Source organism: Pangasianodon hypophthalmus, chromosome 22 (genome assembly GCF_027358585.1).
Source record: "Pangasianodon hypophthalmus isolate fPanHyp1 chromosome 22, fPanHyp1.pri, whole genome shotgun sequence".
NCBI classification, from domain to species: domain Eukaryota; kingdom Metazoa; phylum Chordata; class Actinopteri; order Siluriformes; family Pangasiidae; genus Pangasianodon; species Pangasianodon hypophthalmus.
This window is the reverse complement of record NC_069731.1, coordinates 5,444,750-5,464,765: the sequence shown is the minus strand read 5'-3', so window position 1 is coordinate 5,464,765 and position 20,016 is coordinate 5,444,750. Positions and strand designations below refer to the sequence as shown.

At 39.0% G+C, this 20,016-nt stretch overlaps 3 protein-coding genes across 5 annotated transcripts; all 3 read right to left on the bottom strand.

The window, feature by feature from the left end:
* Nucleotides 1-133: 133 nt before the first annotated feature.
* LOC113532776 (zinc-binding protein A33) lies at nucleotides 134-5,756 on the bottom strand. 3 transcript variants are annotated; one of them, XM_026924395.3, is made up of 6 exons: nucleotides 5,188-5,755; nucleotides 3,826-3,921; nucleotides 3,031-3,255; nucleotides 2,620-2,642; nucleotides 2,259-2,377; nucleotides 134-2,136 (listed from the first exon to the last, which is right to left on the bottom strand). In XM_026924395.3, the coding sequence occupies exons 1-6, from the start codon at nucleotides 5,572-5,574 to the stop codon at nucleotides 1,568-1,570; spliced, it is 1,419 nt and encodes a 472-aa protein (XP_026780196.2). In that variant the 5' UTR covers nucleotides 5,575-5,755; the 3' UTR covers nucleotides 134-1,567. The 3 variants fall into 3 exon arrangements, with proteins under 3 accessions (XP_026780196.2, XP_026780195.2, XP_034154141.1); XM_026924394.3 differs by having other exon boundaries at nucleotides 3,031-3,261; nucleotides 5,188-5,754; XM_034298250.2 differs by lacking the exon at nucleotides 3,826-3,921 and having other exon boundaries at nucleotides 3,031-3,261; nucleotides 5,188-5,756.
* Nucleotides 5,757-6,496: 740 nt separating this feature from the next.
* LOC113532629 (zinc-binding protein A33-like) lies at nucleotides 6,497-13,543 on the bottom strand. Its single transcript, XM_026924083.3, has 6 exons — nucleotides 13,150-13,543; nucleotides 11,701-11,796; nucleotides 11,088-11,318; nucleotides 10,908-10,930; nucleotides 10,271-10,389; nucleotides 6,497-8,695 (listed from the first exon to the last, which is right to left on the bottom strand). The coding sequence occupies exons 1-6, from the start codon at nucleotides 13,534-13,536 to the stop codon at nucleotides 8,127-8,129; spliced, it is 1,425 nt and encodes a 474-aa protein (XP_026779884.3). The 5' UTR covers nucleotides 13,537-13,543; the 3' UTR covers nucleotides 6,497-8,126.
* Nucleotides 13,544-14,497: 954 nt separating this feature from the next.
* Nucleotides 14,498-18,466, bottom strand: LOC113532857 (zinc-binding protein A33-like). Its single transcript, XM_034297950.2, has 6 exons — nucleotides 17,942-18,466; nucleotides 17,770-17,865; nucleotides 17,423-17,653; nucleotides 17,250-17,275; nucleotides 16,811-16,953; nucleotides 14,498-15,924 (listed from the first exon to the last, which is right to left on the bottom strand). The coding sequence occupies exons 1-6, from the start codon at nucleotides 18,326-18,328 to the stop codon at nucleotides 15,356-15,358; spliced, it is 1,452 nt and encodes a 483-aa protein (XP_034153841.2). The 5' UTR covers nucleotides 18,329-18,466; the 3' UTR covers nucleotides 14,498-15,355.
* Nucleotides 18,467-20,016: the final 1,550 nt, after the last annotated feature.

The following is a 20,016-nucleotide window of genomic DNA, read 5'->3' as shown; positions in this document are numbered from 1 at the left end:
GTTAAAGTGAGCAGCCCATCTGCTAATGTGATCCTTCAAATGTTCAGAGTTTATTTTCAGGTCAGTGAGGGCGTGTCAGTCTGAATGTATCATTTGCAAAACATCACGTAGCACACAGTGGCTCCACATGAAGTAAAGTAAAGCATGTTTAATGTAAATCAGATGACAATTTACATTCTTGATGCAGTTGATTTTATACGTTTATAATCCTTCGCTCTCATGTGCCGTACACAGACTCCTAACTGCACCCTAAAGTTTTGAATTTAGTGGTTCTGTCTAAAGCCAGATCGCTAACCGAGCTAGATTGCCAGAATGTACCATGAGCTTTTAAATAAGGCTTTATATATGCCACTAAGAATAATGTCACAGTAATTGCACTATATTATTAACAAAATAATTTTGCAAAAGTTAAAACAATTTTGAATGCATGTCACTGAACTGATGCTGCAGATTCACCTGCACAGTTCACTGGTTGTGGTGGATTAAAAGTCTTCCCCTTGAAACCACTGAGGGCAAACATAGTTACTAAATGAGACATCCTTGCTCACTGAAGCATCAATTTAAAGCAAATTTAAAGGGAAACTGATCTGCTTGTACAGAACAGTACTTAGGCCCTCAATGTTTACCCATCGTTTATTTATTCGAGATTTATATCTGTTCATTTATATCTGTGGTTCTTGTTATTGTTTGAGAACTGTTATGTCCTAAAAGATGGTGGTCTTCCAATGATTTTTGGGTCATGGGTCTTGAAGGATGTAGGACTGAGGAATCAAGAGATCACATTGGTTAAATCCATCTCGAGTCATCAAAAATGTTAAATTTACATTTGAATCTATTCATCAGTTACTAAATTTGAACAACATCCTGAAAGTCTAATTCGAAAATCAAAGCAAGGTGTGTTGATTTGATTTGTTGAAATGCACTGCCCAAGTATAACGTACGTGTGGGAAATACTGCATTGTACTGGTCCATACAAAACTACTAGAGAGCCAAGAGCTGCCTCTAGTGGAAAATTTTCAACAAGCTAAATGTGAGTCACTGAGTAAGTACGTGAGTGAGTTACAAGCCGGTTCACTGAGGTGCTTTGCATTTGAAAAAAGCCAGTATTTGAGACAGCATTTAGTGTTATTAATATCTGCTACTGAAAAGTGGGAAAATGCAGAAGACCTCTTTCCAACTGTGTGTTCACCTGTTACACTTAATGGAAATATCATTTGAAAACTTCCAAGTATGAAGTAATCAACTAGGGGAAAACCAGGGTGAAAACCGAAAGAAAACATCCCCTGAGCTATGTAATGAGTAAGCACACAGTTTGAGTATAACTAATGGCAAAGCTAAAGATATAGAAGATATACAGAACTTGTAAAAGTATTAAAGTGCATTTCCGAATAAAACGTCATGTATTATGTCCCGGATTTAATGATGTCATACTCCATTGCGTTCCCCCTTATCTGTGGAAGATACAGAAAGCAAAACAAAACTGTATCATCATGTGTATTTCCATTGTCCATAATGTCCACAGCAGCATGAGTCATTGCTAGTACAACCTGCAGAAACATTAAGAGCATTAAGGGAGCTTTCTCAGCACCACAAAAGGCTGGAGAGGCATAATCTTCAGAGGAGACAGACTGCACATGCTGTGGAAGAATGGAAAGACCTTCTCAGTGAAATGGTGAGAGAACATGTGGATAACGGCATCACTGGCAGGATCTAAGAACCACACCTCCCCTAAATCCATGTCCAGACGAATTCTGACCACCTGGGGTTTGGCAGCCAAAGTGAGAGGAGTATATGTTTCTGAAGGAGACCTAGCACACAGCTTTTGGTCATCATACCCAATACCCCAAGCACCGCTGGGAAAAACATTGGGTTCTTTTCTCTGAACCGACTCCGTGGTCACACCGAGCATCCAGAAGGTGCTGTTTCCCACCTCAACATCCCAACAGTGCAGCCCTGAAGAGAAGCCCTCTGAGCCCAGGACACACAAACTCCTAAACCGCTCAGGAGTGTCCAAAACTGGAGGTCTCAGCACGTCATTCTGGTCTTCATGGTCATCATCACTGTCTCTTACGCTGGTCAGATCCGGGGACAGGATGAGCTGCGAGTGAGCTGTGTTCGGATCCAAGATAACAGGAGCTGAGAAGACATATCAAAATTAGTGTATCTTACTGAGACCTAAAAGCTGATACAAGAGCCAATCTATCAAAATCATTCTAGATGCTGAAAGTGCTCTTATAAAATTTATGAAAAAAACTCACTGTATTTGATGAAACTCTGCATTTTGTTCCAGACTTGGAACTGCAGATTGCCCAGGTACTTTGCAACACTGATCACTTCTCCTGAAGTAATATTTAGATCTGAATCTTTGTACTGGACTCTAAAAAACACAAAAAGGAGTCAGGGCTGCAGTAATCCTGATACCAGATTTATGTCTTACTTTTAAATGTGTGTTTAAATAAAATATAAAAACAACAACTAAAATATATACAATTGTATTTTAATTAAATATAGTGGCATTAAAATATTCCTTAATAGTGTTACAAAAGTTGAAGGTTTCCATGTGCTGGGACAGAAGCATGAAAAGTAAATAAAATGGGAAGGAATAGATATACAACTTACTTTGCCATATTTGTCTCAAAGTTCTGGAAAAAAAAATAGATTAGAGGTGTGCACAAGACTTTTTTTTAATCCCACTCCCACCAACTCTCAAGGTATTTTTTTAATCCCACACCCACCAACTCTCAAGGTATTCTGGCTAATCCTGCACAGTCCTGCAAAACATTTTTGTCCAATTCCATACATTCCAGCATAAGGTTTGACCAATCCCACCCGCTCCTGCAAAACATTTGAGCAATCTCACCTGCTCCTGCAAAAAGTCCTTCCCAATCTCACAAACCACAGTTACTATTATTTTTTTGTACCTGCCTGATCCCATGACTTTTGTGGGAAAACAAAGAGAGGGATGGTGCGAAAAAGACAGTAGAGAGAGTGAGAAAGAAAGAAAGAAAGAAAGAAAGATTGTACCCTGACCTTCAGGAATTTGATGTCTTCAGATTGCAATTCCACTTTTATGTCTCCAATAGTGTTTGTGAGAGCCAGAATCTCTTGTTTAGTTTTTTCTATTTTGTTTTCCAGACTCTCTGTTTTCTGATGCACTTCCACCTCCAGTTTAGTCATCATGGCTGCATTTTCATCTTGCAGAAACTGCTGAAGTTTCCGAAACTCCTCATTAATCTGCTTCTTCATGTACTTGGCCTGTTGCTGACATGATTAACACAAGTACCAGTCAGTCAGACATGCACACATTATATGGTTAAAAAAAGGGCCCGACCAATATTAAAATTTGTTGCCTATAGGCCTAATAATACTAAAAAATGGACTAAAAAAAATTTTTAGCCATGGCTGATATAATTTTATATGGTCAAAAAAATTACACAGCCATCAATAGTTGTGGTTAAGTTGAAATGGCCTTTCCTTATATCCTTATATTTTTGTCAATTTCTCAAGTACAGCCATCCAGAGCCCCAAGTGTCTGTGCGACATCCATACTTAGGACTCACTTAGGGACTTGGGGCCTTGTCTCGTAGCTCTCCCCCAGATTTATGACATTGTTCCTGCTATATCAAATTTTTTAAAATTATTACTGGTTATTACTCATTATTAGCAGGATTTCCACCAGTGCTGTGAAAGCTTAATACTGTCTGATTTGATCAGTTAACTAATATTGGACAGGTCCTAGTATACAACAAAGGATGTAGTAACTCAATTTCTTTATCATATACTAATATACCATATTTCAGCTTTAGGTAGGCTAGCTATTCTCACCTTTATGTGATATACATTTCGATGAAAATTAACCTGGGCATCGTGAAGGCTCTTAATTTTCATTTTCATTGTATTCACTGCATTCTTAAGAACATCCTGCAATCAAAAATGCACAAATTAATCCCACTGTGAGTGAATTAATTTTAGTGATGCATCAGATTGAAACTTCTTTTCTGAAATCAAAAAAAGGCAAATCAAATCTTATTACTATTACCATTATTACAAATAAATAAGACAAAATTATATAAATTATAAAACTTTCTAAGCCCCATTTTCATACTATATGTGACAACTGATTGGTCAAAACTTTTGGTCAAATTTTCTGCATTTCACCCCTTGGTCCAAAAACACTAAAGGTGTATTTATTTCATAATAATGCATCTTCAAGCATTAATTTTTGATCGAGAAATGAGATCATTACTACATGGAAATGAGATCATTAAGGGTGGGAACAAGATAATTAAGGCACAGGAATAAGATCATTTTTGGCATAGGAATAAGAACCTTAAGGCATTGTGATGTGCGTTGAGAGGCAAGACACAAGTGCATATACTCAGAGGCTGTTTTACTGAGGGTACTCCAGTAACCATAGCAGTGGTCAAGTCAGGAAAAATGAGCATGTTAAGTTGTGGGAACAAGAAAATTAATGTGTAGGAACAAGATCCTTAACGAGGGCAATGAGATCATTAAGGTATGGAAACAAGATAATTAAGGTGTGGTAATGAGATCATTATGGTGTGGTACTGAGATCATTAAGGAGTGAGAATGAGATAATTAAAGAGTGCAAATGAGATCATTAAGGAGTGAGAAAGACATGTTTAAGGAGTGAGAATGAGATTATTAAGGAGTGAGCAAGAGATAATTAAGGAGTGAGCAAGAGCTCATTAAGGAGTGAAAATGAGATCATTAAGGAGTGAGAATGAGATAATTAAAGAGTGCAAATGAGATCATTAAGGAATGAGAATGAGATCTTTAAGGAGTGAGCAAGAGTTCATTAAAGTGTGAAAATGAGATAATTAAGGAGTGAGAATGAGATCATTAGGGAGTGAGAAAGAAATCATTAAGGAGTGAGAATGAGATCATTAAGAAGTGAAAATGAGATAATTAAGGAGTGAGAATGAGATCATTAAGGTGTGAGAGTGAGATCATTAGGGAGTGAAAATGAGATAATTAAGGAGTGAGAACGAGATAATTAAGGAGTGAGCAAGAGATCATTAAGGAGAGAGAATTAGATCATTAAGCTGTGAAAATGAGATAATTAGGGTGTGAAAATGAGATCATTAAGTCATGGCCACGACTTGGTATCTCGAGGGAACTAATTCTTTTTAAAGAATGAATGTCGCGCCAAAATATTAATTTTACCTTTTGTTCAGCAGCTGCTTCGTCGACAGGGATGAAGCGGTGCTGTAGGTGTTTGCTGGAATCTCTGCACACCAAGCACGCGGCCTGTCCGTCATTCACACAGAAGAGTTTCAGCTTCTCTCCATGGATGTCACAGAGTGTCTCGGGATCACCTCGGACCTCCAGGAAGGTCTGACACAGGTTTTTCAGAGCCAGGTTGATCGTAGGGTTTATCGCGGATCGTTTCCTGCAAAGTGGACATTCTCGGCAGCGTTTGATGTCCCAGTACCGGTGAACGCAGCTGCTGCACGCGCTGTGACCGCACGACAGGAGCACGGGCTCCTTAAACACATCACAACACACAGGGCACGTGAAGTCCTCTTCAGAGAAGGAACGTTTAGACGCCATAGCCAGAGCCTTCAGAATACCTCAACAACTTCTCGGTCATACACTTTCTAAATACCAGCCTATTCTATTTACTCTGGAAATAACCTACAGTACCTTATCTGTTTTTACTTTCAGTTTGAGTCAGGGTTGCCAGGTATTCATGACAAACCCAGCCCAATGAGTCCTTTTTCCACTTCCGGGTTTTTATAATTATACTTCCGCTACTACAACAACAATGGCAGAGTCGAGTACTGTTTATGAGAAGCGAGATGCAGTGGATTCAAAGAAACAAGTTGAAATATCAGTACAAGATAATAAACAAACAAACAAACAAATAAATAAACTGCAACCTCAGTGAATAGAAATGGTTCGCTGTGTGAACAAAGCTAATCCGACAGCCTCACAGTAGAGTTTAACCTGAAATTTGTTTGGCTCTTCGTTCCTCCTTGTCGTTCATCGTTCATGGCATCTAGCCCTGAATCCCACATTGCTGTTGACTACACTTCACAATGAACAAGCAAAACCAGTTAGCATTCTCATAAGCGTTAGCTCTTAATTAACTAGAAATACAGCTAGTTAACATTAGCATAAGTATGCTATCAGTGATAAAACTCTTTCACCTATCCACAACTGAATCATTTTGTATAGTGATTAATGGAAATGAACTGAAATGTAGCATATATGAAATAACACGTCCACAGTATCAGTTAACTACATATCTAGTTACTCATCATCAATGCCCCTCAGTTAACGTTACCTTACACTGTGAATGAATTGTTCTACAAAGTATTTCCATCCTCTATTCAACTTCATCACCCTAACCCTAACCCTAGCCCTATCACATATTGTGATAAAGTACAGGTATATGAATTATCAGACTAATTAATTGATGCTTAATACATTGAGCTAATCCATATGAGAGGAGACCACCTTGTATGTCTGTATGTTTTAATAGAAAAATTAGCTACATAATAATAAAAAACAAAAAATACATGCACCAACTACACACAGCAGGATTTTGGACCATACCTCAGAATGTTTAAAGCACCTTTATATTCTTTGGTTTTGTATTCTCAGGTTTTGATTAATTTCCAAATTGGCTGGTGTGAGCACCTCCAGGAGACTTTTACAGTGACATAACATAATAATAGTTATAATAATAATAATAATAATAATAATAATAATAATAATAATAATAATAAGCACGTTTTCTTTACATATTATGAATAATATTTAAAAGGATGACATAAAAAAATCAAGAGGAAATCCACTTTCACAGTGCTAACAAGGTGTGCCTTCATATTTTAAATATCCCATGTGCATCTCTTAAACAAGGCTTCTACTACTAAACTAGGCTGTACAAGTTCCTACACAAGTTCACAGTGTTTTGCAGGAAGAAATAATGAGAAACATGAATAAAATAACACAACATGGCTTACAGTATATGGAAAGTAAAGGTTTAAAAGAATATAGCAAATACACATTAAAAGTAACAAAATAACAAAATCAAACTAAACTGAATTAGATGCTAGAATGAATAAGTGCATAAGTGCAGTCCTCAAACAGACAGTCCAGATGTAAACATCATAGCCAAGATGTATATGTACAGGTTATGCTACATTTTAGCAGTATACTAATTTTAGATCTCTTTAGTAATCACTAAGATTACAGGTAAAACGAATCCAGTTCAAACAAGGCTTTATACTCCAGAGCGATTTTCCAGAAATTATGGCTAAAAAAAAAAGACAGAAAAAGAAACTTAAGTTCAGAATAGAATCCCTATCAATACCAATTTCCATCAATAAAACTTATCTAGGCTTTTATTTAGGAGGTGGATTAGTGCATTACCCATTGTGTTATTTATGTTTCAACAAAGCTTCACTGTATTCACCTGTGTTTGGTCTCTAATACTGTGTGTCCTTGAACCCATGTTTCGATAACGGTCATGGCCATCACAACAAATCAGTCATGCCTTATAAGCTTGTCATTAGAAAGTCTCCCACACTATGATTTGCCAGAAAGTGCTAAGAGGTTTTAACACTTCATTTAATGTCCCTTCTCCCATCAGATGGAAGAAGAATTTGGAATCAGAATTTGGCATAATATTTTACGTATGACACTAAGAAAAATGACAAATGACTAGGGGAAAACCAGGGTGAAAACCGAAAGATGTCACATGAGCTAGGTTCTGACTAATAACACAAACTGTGTGGAACTATTAGAGCACAAGATGTAGAAGATAAACATTTTAAAGTGTAACAGCCTTATGTCTAAGTGTGAACAAACACTTGACACATTATATTCTGTTATATAGTTCCATCTTTTTCACCTTTAGCCATGAAAGGTACAGAAAGCAAAACAAAACTGTACTGACATGTTCTCCACATAATCTACATCACCATACGTCTTTCTTTAGCATCAAACAAGTTGTCAGACTGTACCCTGATCTAGTTTACTTGTTCTTCAAGTTGCTACAACAGAATAAATACATTACAACTTTAAAAATGGACTACAGTCAGTAATGTGAACCACCGCCACTTATCACTGCCACTTATCACTTAGAAACAAGAGCATTAAGGGATGTCTTCCAGCATCACAAAAGGCTGGAGAGGCATAATCTTCAGAGGAGATAGACTGCACATGCTGTGGAAGAAGGGAAAGACCTTCCCAGTGAACTGGTGTGAGAACATGTGGATAATGTCATTGCTGGCAAGATCTAAGAACCACACCTCCCCTAAATCCATGTCCAGACGAATTCTGACCATCTGGGGTTTGGCAGCCAAAGTGAGAGGAGTATACACTTCCAAAGGGGATCGAGCACACAGCTTTTCACCATCATACCCAATACCCCAAGCTCCTCTGGGAAAAACATTGGATTCTTTTCTCTGAACAGTCTCAGTGGTCACACCGAGCATCCAGAAGGTGCTGTTTCCCACCTCAACATCCCAACAGTGCAGCCCCGAAGAGAAGCCCTCAGACCCCAGGACACACAAACTCCTAAACCGCTCAGGAGTGTCCAAAACTGGTAGTCTGGGCTTGTCAGCCTTGTCCTCAACGTCATCATCACTGTCTCTTACGCTGGTCAGATCCGAAGACAGAATGAGCTGCGAGTGAGCTGTGTTTGGGTCCAAGATAACAGGAGCTGAGAAGACAAATCACAATTAGTGTATCTTACTGAGACCTAAAACAGGTATAGAAGGTTCTTCATTGTCCTCAGAGAAGAATTTTTTTTCACAGACTGAACAAATAAACTATCCACACATTCATATATGTAAACATACAAACAGAATACAGACATTAAGTACAGATATTAGCCAAATATCATTTATCAATGATGTAGAAACCTGTGTGTCACTCTAAGAATTAATTCTAAAACACTGAATTACCAATGACAGTAATGTTAAATACACAACAAGCTCAAATCCCAAAGAACGCTAACAGAGCATGGCCATGGTCTGCAGAGAGCTTACAAAGCATCTAAAGGATCTCACTGTCAAAAGGTATCAATTAGGAGAGGGGTATAAAAGAATTTCCTAAACATTAGGTGTACCATGGAACACTGTAAAAGCAATCATCATCAAAGTGTAAAAACATGGGGCACCACAGTGACATTACCAAGAACAGGACATCCTTCCAAAATCAATGAAAAGACAAGAAGAAATCTTATCAGGGAAACTGCCAGGAGACCTACAGCAACATTAAAGGAGCTGCAGGAATATTTGAAAAGTACTGGTCACTCCCTGTGACATGCAACAACAATCTATTGTATTCTATACATCTGACCTATGGTGCAGGGTGGTTCGACAAAAACTCTTTCTCATGAAAAAAAAAAAATCTAAGCCCGCCTAAATTTTGCCAAAACCTGGCAAAATGTGTTATGGACTGATAAAACCAAGGTAGAATCTTAGGGGCAAAATTCTAAAAGAAAGGTTGGCACAAAAACAAGACAGCTTATCACCTAAAGAACACCATACCCATGGTGGTGGCAGCATCATGCTATGGGGCTACATCTCTTCAGCTGGGACATGGGCTCTAGTCAAGACAGAAGGAATCATGGATAGCTCCAAATACCAATCTATTTGGCACAAAACCAGCAGGCCTCTGTTGGACAGCTTAAGTTGAAGAAAAATATCACCTTCACCTGGCTAGATAACGACCCAAAGAACAAATCCAAGTTAACAAAGGAATGGCTTCAGAAGAAGAAGATGGAATGGCCCAATCAGAGCCCAATTAAATCAAATCAATTAAATCAAATCACATTAAATCAATTAAAGGCTGTGTACAGGAGACCCCGCTGTTATACTGGTAATTTTGTATACAGGGTGTTGGTGATGAAGGTCAAAGATTTCATCATTCTAAGTCTTACAACCTATGGCCTGTTGTGTATCCTGTAAATGATTAGTGGAGAGATGTTGAGATGGTGGAGTTTCTTGATCATTTAGTTTAGCCAAATAGTATTGAAGGCAAAACTGTAGTCAGTGAAGAGGATTCCGCCAAAGTGACCTAGGTGTTGTAGTAGGGCATGGAGGAAAAATGCCACACTTACATTCACTTGAAGGTAAACTGGTGAGGTCCAGTCTATTAAATCATTCTAGCTGCTTCTACACCAGGAACATGACTGTTCTCAAATAATCAATTTATAAAGTTGGCACAAAAAAGTGTGTTCACTTATAAAATGGCTTTAATAAAAAAAAAAAAATAAAAAAAAAAGACTCACTGTATTTAATGATGCTCTGCATTTTGTTCCAGAGTCTGAACTGCAGGTTTCCCACGTACATTGCCACATCAATAACTTCGCCTGAAGCCACATTTGGATGAGAATCTTTGTACTCGGATCTAAGATGAAAAAATGAAGTCAGGCCTGCAGTAATCTTGATACCAAATTCCAGAATTGGAGTTCCCCAATAATATCTAGTTACAGAAATCTTTAGGTTTAAAAAGTATAGAATTAAATGTAGTTGCATCTTATTAGATTAGATTCAACTTTATTGTCATTGTGCAGAGTATGAGTAGAGAGCCAACAAAACACAGTTTGTTGCATATCCCAGCTTGCTAGGAAGTTAAGGTCAGAGCACAGGGTCAGCCATGATGCAGCACCCCTGGAGCAGATGTGGTTAAGGGCCTTGCTCAAGTGCCCAACAGTAGCAGCTTGACAGTGCTTGGGCTTGAGCCCCCAACCTTCCAAACAGTAACCCAGAGCCTTAACCATTCAGCCACCACTGCCCACATTACCAGCTATAACCAACTATCTGAGTGTTTAATAGCCATAACAAAGATAGCTGTTTTAAATTCTGATGTCCCTCAAGTCTAAAGGAAACAGAAACAAAATGAGAAGCAAGTCAAATCCAACTCACTTTGCCAAAGTCCTCTCAAAGTTCTGTAAAAAAAAAAAACAGAAAAAAAAATTAGGATTAATAAACAAATTATGACCAACTATGCAATGCAAGAGGTACAAGATAACAGGATTGAACATTAGGATTGATGGATGGATGGCCTGATGGATGGGAGACAGGGAGGAAAGAAGGAAGCCTAACCTTCAGGAATTTGACGTCTTCAGATTCAAATTCCTTTCTTAGGTCTTTAATAGTGTCTGAGAGTGACTGTATCTCTTGATTCATTTGTTCTATTTTGCTTTCCAGACTCTTTGTTTTCTCCTGCTCCTCCTTCTTCAGCTGCTTCATCATGGCTCTATTCTCCTTTTGCAGAAACTGCCGAAGTTTCTTAAATTCCTCCTTTATCTGATTCTTTACGTACTCTGCCTGTTGCTGACATGATTAACACAAGTGCCAGTCAGACACACACACACATTATATGTCTAATATTTGTCACTGATACTAAAACATTAAGATAGCCCCACTTGATATAGTTCTATAAGATCCCAACATAAACAGACACCAATAGTTTTGGTTAAACAGTGCCTTCCACAAAAATAAACCACATATAGATTTAATACAAGCCACTTATAAGAACTTATCATCTGAAACAAGTTAATAGCTGTCATTATCGGATGTTTTTTTATTGGCAGGATTTCTACCAGTGCAAACTATTTTGGTCGGGAAAGATGCCCTTCACTTTCGTGCACAATTATATATTTTATCAGATCATATCATAGCCTATTAAAGTTTTAGGTATGCTAGCCATTCTCACCTTTATGTGATCTATATTTTGATGACAATGAAAGTGGGCATCTTGGAGGCTCTTCATTTTCATTTTCAAGGTATTCAGTGCACTCATAAGAACACCCTATAATCAAGAATGCAAAATTTATTCTGATTGTGATTTATTTAATTTTAGTGAAGCACCAAAATTAAACTTAAAACTGAAATTAAATTTAGAAAAAAAATTAAGAGCTGGATTTTATTATTATTGCAGTTATGTTGTAATAAGGTTGACCATTAGCAGCACTGATGGTGATGCAGAGCCGCAGGGTCATCACCGGGAGGTGTTTGACGTGTCTGGTTTATAATTAAATTTGAATAATATTATGCTACTCAATAAAAAAATGATATTAATTAATCTTACTGATGCAGAATCATGTTCTCGATCAGTCTGATGGAGTGATATTCTGGCATTGAAAGCTCCAAATTGGTAAAACACAAATCTGAACTGAACAAAGTCCACCCTTGACTAATAAACTAAAAAAAAAAAAAAGTATAAACTCCAACCATTTCTTCTCTTGCAAAGGATGGTTGCAAAAAGGAGGTGTGTGGGAATATACAGACAAAAATAAATAAATAAATAAAAAATGCAGTGATGAAAAATTCCTGCTGAATACAGTCCCTTCTGAAAGTATTGGAAAGGCAAGGCCAATTCTATTGTTTTTGCTATACACTGAAGACATTTGGATTTGAGATCGAAAGATGAATATGAGAGGATAGATCAGGATTTCAGCTTTCATTTCCTAGTATTTACATCTAGATGTGTTAAACAGCGTAGAACATGGCACCCTTTGGTTGAACTCACCCATTTGTTCAAGTGATCAAAAATATTGGAACATGTGACTGACAGGTGTTTCTTGTTGCCCAGGTTGACTTGGTAGATTGATTGGTTACACAATGAATAGCTCTGAATGTAGCTCAGTTCGCGAACCCAACAGCAAAAAAAAAAAAAAAAAAATTGGCCTTGCTGTTCCAATACTTTCAGAGGGGACTGTAGCTGCTACTATAAAACAAGCCCCACACTGGGGGTGGGACAGATACCTTTTAGAGAGCATTTAATTGGATGATTACAGTAACTAGTACAAGTATGAGTCATCAGAAATGTTTAATTGTCATGAATTACAAAATTAAAACAAAAATATATCCAAAATATTTTTTTTCAAGGTGTACACTAAGATTCCACTAAGGAACAAGTATAAGAAGCTCTGAAACACCTACTTGGTGGTCAGCTTCAGGGTCACTTTAACATAAACTATGAAAAAGTTAGTGTGAGAAAAAACTCTGTGAGACTTTTTAATACTCATTTTTATACTATGTGACAACTGTATAAGTAGGCTAAAGAAATCCAGACTATTATTTTCGAATGTTTGGCAAAAAAACAAAGGTGTCATTTGGTGAATTTCTACTTTAGTTTTACTTTAGTCTGTGTAAATTTTACCTTTAGTTCAGAAGCTGCTTCGTCGACAGGAATGAATTGGTGCTGTAGGTGTTTGCTAGAATCTCGACAGAGTAAGCACGCGACCTCTCCGTCATTCACACAGAAGAGTTTCAGCTTCTCTCTATGGATGTCACAGAGTGTCTCGGGATCACCTCGGACCTCCAGGAAGGTCTGACACAGGTTTTTCAGAGCCAGGTTGATCGTAGGGTTTATCGCGGATCGTTTCCTGCAAAGTGGACATTCTCGGCAGCGTTTGACGTCCCAGTACCGGTGAACGCAGGTGCTGCACGCGCTGTGACCGCACGACAGGAGCACGGGCTCCTTAAACACATCACAACACACAGGGCACGTGAAGTCCTCTTCAGAGAAGGAACGTTTAGACGCCATAGCTAGAGCCTCATCAGCTACACACTTACTAATGAGTTTATGTGGCTGTTGCACTCATTCATGTCAAGTTTTTTATTTCAGTTTCTCTTTCAGTCACCTGTTTAAACACCAGCCTATTCTGAGAACTGAGTAGTCTACGTATATTGGGAAATAACCCAAAACACCTCACATTTTACTTTCAGTTCAGGGTTACCATGGTGTCCAGCTCTTTTGGACAAACAAAATCATCCCTGTGGTCAGTAAAACCAGCTCCAAAGCCAGTTCAACATCAAAGCTGTATCTATTCCCATTCAAACCTTATGTTTTTAATGAAGCAGTGCTAAAAACAAGTTTCACAAGCCCACGGTGTGTCAGTCCATCCATCCATCCATTTTCCATACCACTTATCCTATACAGGGTTATGGGGCGCCTGGAGCCTATCCCAGGGAACTCGTGGCACAAGGCAGGGAACACTCTGGACAGGCTGCCAACCCATCACAGGCCAAAATGACACACTATGGACAATTTGGAAATGCAAATCAGCCTACAAAGCATGTCTTTGGACTGGAGGAGGAAACCCATGAAGCACAGGGATAATAGGCAAACTAGGCAAATGTGCTAATCACTAAGTCACCATGCCGGTCCACTATAGCTAAATTACACATTCTCTTGAAATATAATCACTAAAAAAAATCCCAAAATTATAATTATGCAAAACAATTTGATATCTTCTCCATGAGTAACATCCTTTAACTGTCAGTACACAAGACTACATAAAGTGCAAATACACAACAGTGCGAGACAATAAGTGTTTCTATTAATGAAACACCATAAAACTGTCTTTATTCAGCTGTAAGGTTTAGAGGAAATTATTGTAATAGTTTTTCAAAGTTATTATTTAGGAAGTGGTAAAAAGTTTATAATTATTTAAGTGCATTATCATTCATGTTAAAGCTTTACTGTCCTTAAATCCCTGCTTGGTTAAAAGTCATGCCCTACCCCACAAAAGAGTCATTATATAGCCAATATAAGAGTTTTATAATAGCTATTATAAAGTCTCATTTACAGACTGTTGCCTGCCTCCTGCATTGTGATTTGCCAGAAGGTGACATGAGGTTTTAAAGAATGGCATTCAATATCACTTCTCCCATTAGAATGGAAACACTTTGGGATAATATTTAATATATGACACAAAGAAGAATGACACAGTAATTGCAGGAAACATAACTATTTTTTGGGCTATTTTAGGAAACAAATAACCTTGGAAAGGTTACAACCATTTTTGAATCCAAGTTTGCTTTGCAACAACTGGTATTTGAGATAGCATTTAGTGTTATTCATGTTTGTTTCTGGAAATCTGTGCCATTTCAGAGTGGGAAAATACCGCCAAAATAAAACAGACAAAAAAGAAAAGAAAAAAAAAAACACTTCCACCCAGGTAAACTAGGGGAGAACCAGGGTGAGAATGGAACAATATCACCTGAGCTAAGTTATGACTAATAACTCACACAGTTTAAATTGAAATATTAGAATATAGTAAAGCACAAGATATAGAAGACAAGTTTTAAAGTGCAACAGCATTATGTCTAAATGTGAACAAACACTTGATGCAATATATCCTGTCATACAGCTCCATCTTTTTCTCCTTTAGCCATGAAAGGTACAGAAAACAAAACGAACTGTATTGACATGTACAGTTGAATAATACTTCACATTCTCCATATCGCCACATCTACAACAGATCTGTTGCTACAACAGAATAAAAACATTACAGCTTTAAATATGGACTATAGTTGAGAATGTGAGCCACTGCCACTTATCACTTGTAGAAACATGAGCATTAAGGGATGTCTCTCAGCACCACAAAATGCTTGAGAGGCATAATCTTCAGAGGAGATAGACTGCACATGCTGTGGAAGAAGGGAAAGACCTTCCCAGTGAACTGGTGTGAGAACATGTGGATAATGTCATTACTGGCAGGATCTAAGAACCACACCTCCCCTAAATCCATGTCCAGACGAATTCTGACCATCTGGGGTTTGGCAGCCAAAGTGAGAGGAGTATACACTTCCAAAGGGGATCGAGCACACAGCTTTTCACCATCATACCCAATACCCCAAGCTCCTCTGGGAAAAACATTGGGTTCTTTTCTCTGAACAGTCTCAGTGGTCACTCCAAGCATCCAGAAGGTGCTGTTTCCCACCTCAACATCCCAACAGTGCAGCCCCGAAGAGAAGCCCTCAGACCCCAGGACACACAAACTCCTAAACCGCTCAGGAGTGTCCAAAACTGGAGGTCTCGGCTTGTCAGCCTGGTCTTCGTGGTCATCATCACTGTCTCTCACGCTGGTCAGATCCGGGGACAGGATGAGCTGCGAGTGAGCTGTGTTTGGATCCAAAACAACAGGAGCTGAGGAGACAAATCACAATTAGTGTACCTTACAGAGCCAATCTTTACAAGAGCCAATCTTTTTACCCAGAGCACCATCATAATTTCAGAAAAATAAAAACCTGTATTTAGACCAATTTGAACATATATGTTGAAAATACTGAGGTTACTGTCTGTGTGGAGTTTCACATGTTCTCTCCATATCTGTTCCTCTTATCTCCCAAAAGCAAGGTATGCTAACCTGTCCCTTGGTGTGAATGAGTGTGTGAATGTGTGTGTCCTTGGTGCCCTGTAATGGACTGGTATACCAAGTAGAGTGTATTCCTGCCCAGCGTACCACTATAACAAAATGTAAAAAAAAAAAAAATCATGGACCCAAATGTATGTGGACACCCGACCATAACACCCATATGTGCTTTTTAAACATCAGATTCCAGAGTTGGACAACCCCATCCCCCTTTGCTTCTATAACAGTCTCCCCACTTCTGGGAAGGCTTTCCACTGGATGTTGGAGAGTGGCTGTAGGGATTCAGCTACAAGAGCATTAGTGAGTTTGGACACTGATGTCAGGTGAGAAGGCCTGGTGCGCAGTCCACATACCAGTTCCTGCCAGAGGTGTTCAGTGGGGTTGAGTTCAGAGCTCTGTGCAGGCAACTTGAGTTCTTCCACTCCAATCTTGGAAACCCAGGCTTTCAATGGAGTGCTCTTTGTGCACAGGGGCATTGTCATGCTGTAAAATGTTTGGGGCCCTTTAGTTCCAGTAAAATGAAATCTTAATGCTACAGCATACAAAGACAATTGTGTACTTCCAACTTTGTGCCAGCACTTACGGGTGTGCTCAGGTGTCCACTTACTTTTGGTGTAAAGTGTTAACAAATAATGTGGCTTTGATAAACAGATGACTCACTGTATTTAATAGCGGTCTGCATTTTGTTCCAGACTCTGAACTGTAGATTACCCAGGTACTTTGCAACATCAATCACTTCTTTTGAAACCAATTTTGAATCAAGGTTCTTCTTCACAATGGAATTTGAATCTCTGCCCTGAGTCCTGAAAAAAAAAAAAAATCAAGGGTCAGAGCTGCAGTAATCCTGGAACCCCATTCCTTGAATCCCCGAAGAATGTCTGGTTACAAGAAAGCTACTTTTGAAACCATACACAGTGTTAATTTTATGGCATCAATTTGGTTATCTGTCAGCAGAAAGTTCTGCCTTTCCTTATTCCAGGTAGTCCCTCATCCCATGTCCCCCAACAGTGAGGGAAGGTAGAGACGATAGTGGCTCTGTTTGGACTCAGAAGCGTTAATAAAGATAAATAAAATAAGAAGCAAAAGAAATTGAACTTACTTTGTCAGATACTTCTTAAGGTCATGCTAAAACATGAAAAAGTAGGAGAATTAAAGAAGGAACTATGTGTTGTAAGATCACGTTATTAGTTCTAATGTGTAGTAAACAGGAATGGGACAGGTAAAGAAAGAAACAGGAAGAGGACAAGAAAGAAAGAAAGAAAGAATACCGACCTTCAGGAATTTGATGTCTTCAGATTGTAAATCATTTTTTATGACTCCAATGGTGCGTGAGATAGACTGTTTTTTTTGTCTGATATTTTTTATTTTGTTTTCCACCGACTGCAATTTCTCCTGCACCTCCTCCTCCAGTTTGCTCACCATGGCTACATTTTCCGCCATAAGAAACTGCACAAGTTCCTGAATCTCGACATTCATCTGATTCTTTATGTACTCGGCCTGTTGCTGACATAATTACCACAAGCACCAGTAAGTCGAGCAGACACGTGTTGTACATATCGAAGATCACTTTACTATCATATCACATATTAAATCCTTAAGCAGGGTTACGCAAATCTCACCTTTATGTGATCTACATTTTGATGGCAATGAAACTGGAGATCTTCAAGGCTCTTCATTTTTAATTTCAATTTATTCAGTCCAGTTGTAAGAAAATGCTACAGTCAGAAATACATAATGTAAACTGTTTTCATGGATATTGCTAGTTTAAACTAGAAGGCTATCAATGCCTACCTTTTGTTCAGCAGCTGCTTCGTCGACAGGAATGAATTGGTGCTGTAGGTGTTTGCTGGAATCTCTGCACACCAAGCACGCGGCCTGTCCGTCATTCACACAGAAAAGTTTCAGCTTTTCTCCATGGATGTCACAGAGTGTCTCGGGATCACCTCGGACCTCCAGGAAGGTCTGACACAGGTTTTTCAGAGCCAGGTTGATAGTAGGGTTTCTAGCAGATCGTTTCCTGCAAAGTGGACATTCTCGGCAGCCTTTGACATCCCAGTACCGGTGAACGCAGGTGCTGCACGCGCTGTGACCGCACGACAGGAGCACGGGCTCCTTAAACACATCACAACACACAGGGCACGTGAAGTCCTCTTCAGAGAAGGAACGTTTAGACGCCATAGCTAGAGCCTCATCAGCTACACACTTACTAACGAGTTTATGTGGCTTCTGTTTCACTTCTTCAGACGAAAAAACCTCAACGAAATTGTTCTTATTTCAGCTTCTTGTTCATACACGATCTATGCTCTTAAACAACCTATTTTGAGAATAACTTGGAAAACCACGCGTTTTACTTTCAGTTCCAGTTACCAGGGTTGCCAGGTTTTCATGACTTACGCATCTGGTTAGTAAAATCAGAACTAATTTGGAAGCACACAATTGTATAGAATGTCTTTGTATGCTGTAGCATCACAGATTCCCTTCACTGGAACTAAGAGGCTCAAACCTGTTCCAGCATGACAATGCCCCTGTAGACCAAGCAAGCTCCATGAAGACATGGTTTGCTAAGGTTGGAGTGGAAGAACTTGAGTGGCTTGCACAGGGCCCTTACCCCATCGCCAATTATCACCTTTGAGATGAACTGGAACGTCAGTATTGGACCTCACTAGCGCTCTTGTGGCTGAATGATCAAAAATCCCCATAGCCACACTCCAAAATCCAGTGGAAAACCTTCCCAGAAGAGTGGAGGTTATTATAACGGCAAAGTGGGGACTAAATGTATATTGTCATAAATAAAGAACTGCTTTGAGAATTATTGTACCATTTCATTTATACACAACTTCATAGAGCAATTTGGGAATCAATTCAAGAGGTGTGTGTGAGAAAGAGTGAGAGAGAGAGAGAAATGAGATGAGACCTTACAAGGCTGCTAGTGCATGTTGTAATATATAGTTCATTCATTCATTCATTTATCTTCACTTACTTCTTTATCCTGATCAGGGTCGCAGTGGATCCAGAGCCTGTCCCAGCAACGCTGGGCACAAGGTGGGAGAATTCACCCCAGATCAGATACCAGTCCATCACAGGGAACCATGCACACACATTCACACACTCATTCACACCTAGGGACAATTTAGCATAGCCAATCCACCGACCCGCATGCTTTTGGACATTTTGGAGGAATCTGGAAAAGCTGGAGAACCCCATCTCAGGATCAAACCACAAACTTTGGAGCTGAATGCCATAAATGTAATGTAAATGTATTAGATTACATTTACAGCATTTGGCAGACACCCTTATCCAGAGCGACTTACATTTCTCTCATTTATACAACAGAGCAGTTGAGGGTTAAGGGCCTTGCTCAAGGGCCCAGCAGTGGCAGCTGAACACATGACCTTCCGATCAGTAGGCCAACGTCTTAACCACTGAGCTACCACTGCCCACTGCCACTAAGCACCAAAGCACATAACAGTGCACCAAAGCACTAACAATCAACCCACACCAGCTATTTACAGACAGTTCAATTACATAGGAAAAAGTGCAGACCTGCTCACACGCCACTTTCTGTCATGGCATCCATGTATTGGGTTTTGGTCTCTTAAAACATCGCTCTGGTTGATTCTAAAGAAGACTTCATTGTCACATTGTCCTGAAACAGAGGGTTAAGAGTCAAGGGCCCAACAGTGTTAGCTTGGTAATGAGCTCACAACCTTCTGATCAGGAGATCATGACCTTCATATTCTGTTTCTATCTGAGTTAATATCTGAGTACAAGTTAATTGTCAGTTGTTGCCTTTTGTGCTTCCTGTCCAAGCACAACCCAACACAACACTCCCACTGTACAACTGTAGGGTGCATAGGGCCAAATTT

Coding starts and splice junctions, on each gene's coding strand:
- LOC113532776 (XM_026924394.3), bottom strand. CDS start 5,574: ATGGCGTCTAAACGTTCCTTCTCTGAAGAGGACTTCACGTGCCCTGTG. Junction 3,262..3,825: donor GAAATGTATATCACATAAAG/GTGAGAATAGCT, acceptor TAATCATGTCAG/CAACAGGCCAAGTACATGAA. Junction 2,137..2,258: donor GCAGAGTTTCATCAAATACA/GTGAGTTTTTTT, acceptor ATGTCTTCTCAG/CTCCTGTTATCTTGGATCCG.
- LOC113532629 (XM_026924083.3), bottom strand. CDS start 13,536: ATGGCGTCTAAACGTTCCTTCTCTGAAGAGGACTTCACGTGCCCTGTG. Junction 10,390..10,907: donor TTTGAGAGGACTTTGGCAAA/GTGAGTTGGATT, acceptor TTTTCATCTTAG/ATCCGAGTACAAAGATTCTC. Junction 8,696..10,270: donor GCAGAGCATCATTAAATACA/GTGAGTCTTTTT, acceptor TTGTCTTCTCAG/CTCCTGTTATCTTGGACCCA.
- LOC113532857 (XM_034297950.2), bottom strand. CDS start 18,328: ATGGCGTCTAAACGTTCCTTCTCTGAAGAGGACTTCACGTGCCCTGTG. Junction 16,954..17,249: donor CTTAAGAAGTATCTGACAAA/GTAAGTTCAATT, acceptor TTTTTTTTTCAG/GACTCAGGGCAGAGATTCAA. Junction 15,925..16,810: donor GCAGACCGCTATTAAATACA/GTGAGTCATCTG, acceptor TTGTCTCCTCAG/CTCCTGTTGTTTTGGATCCA.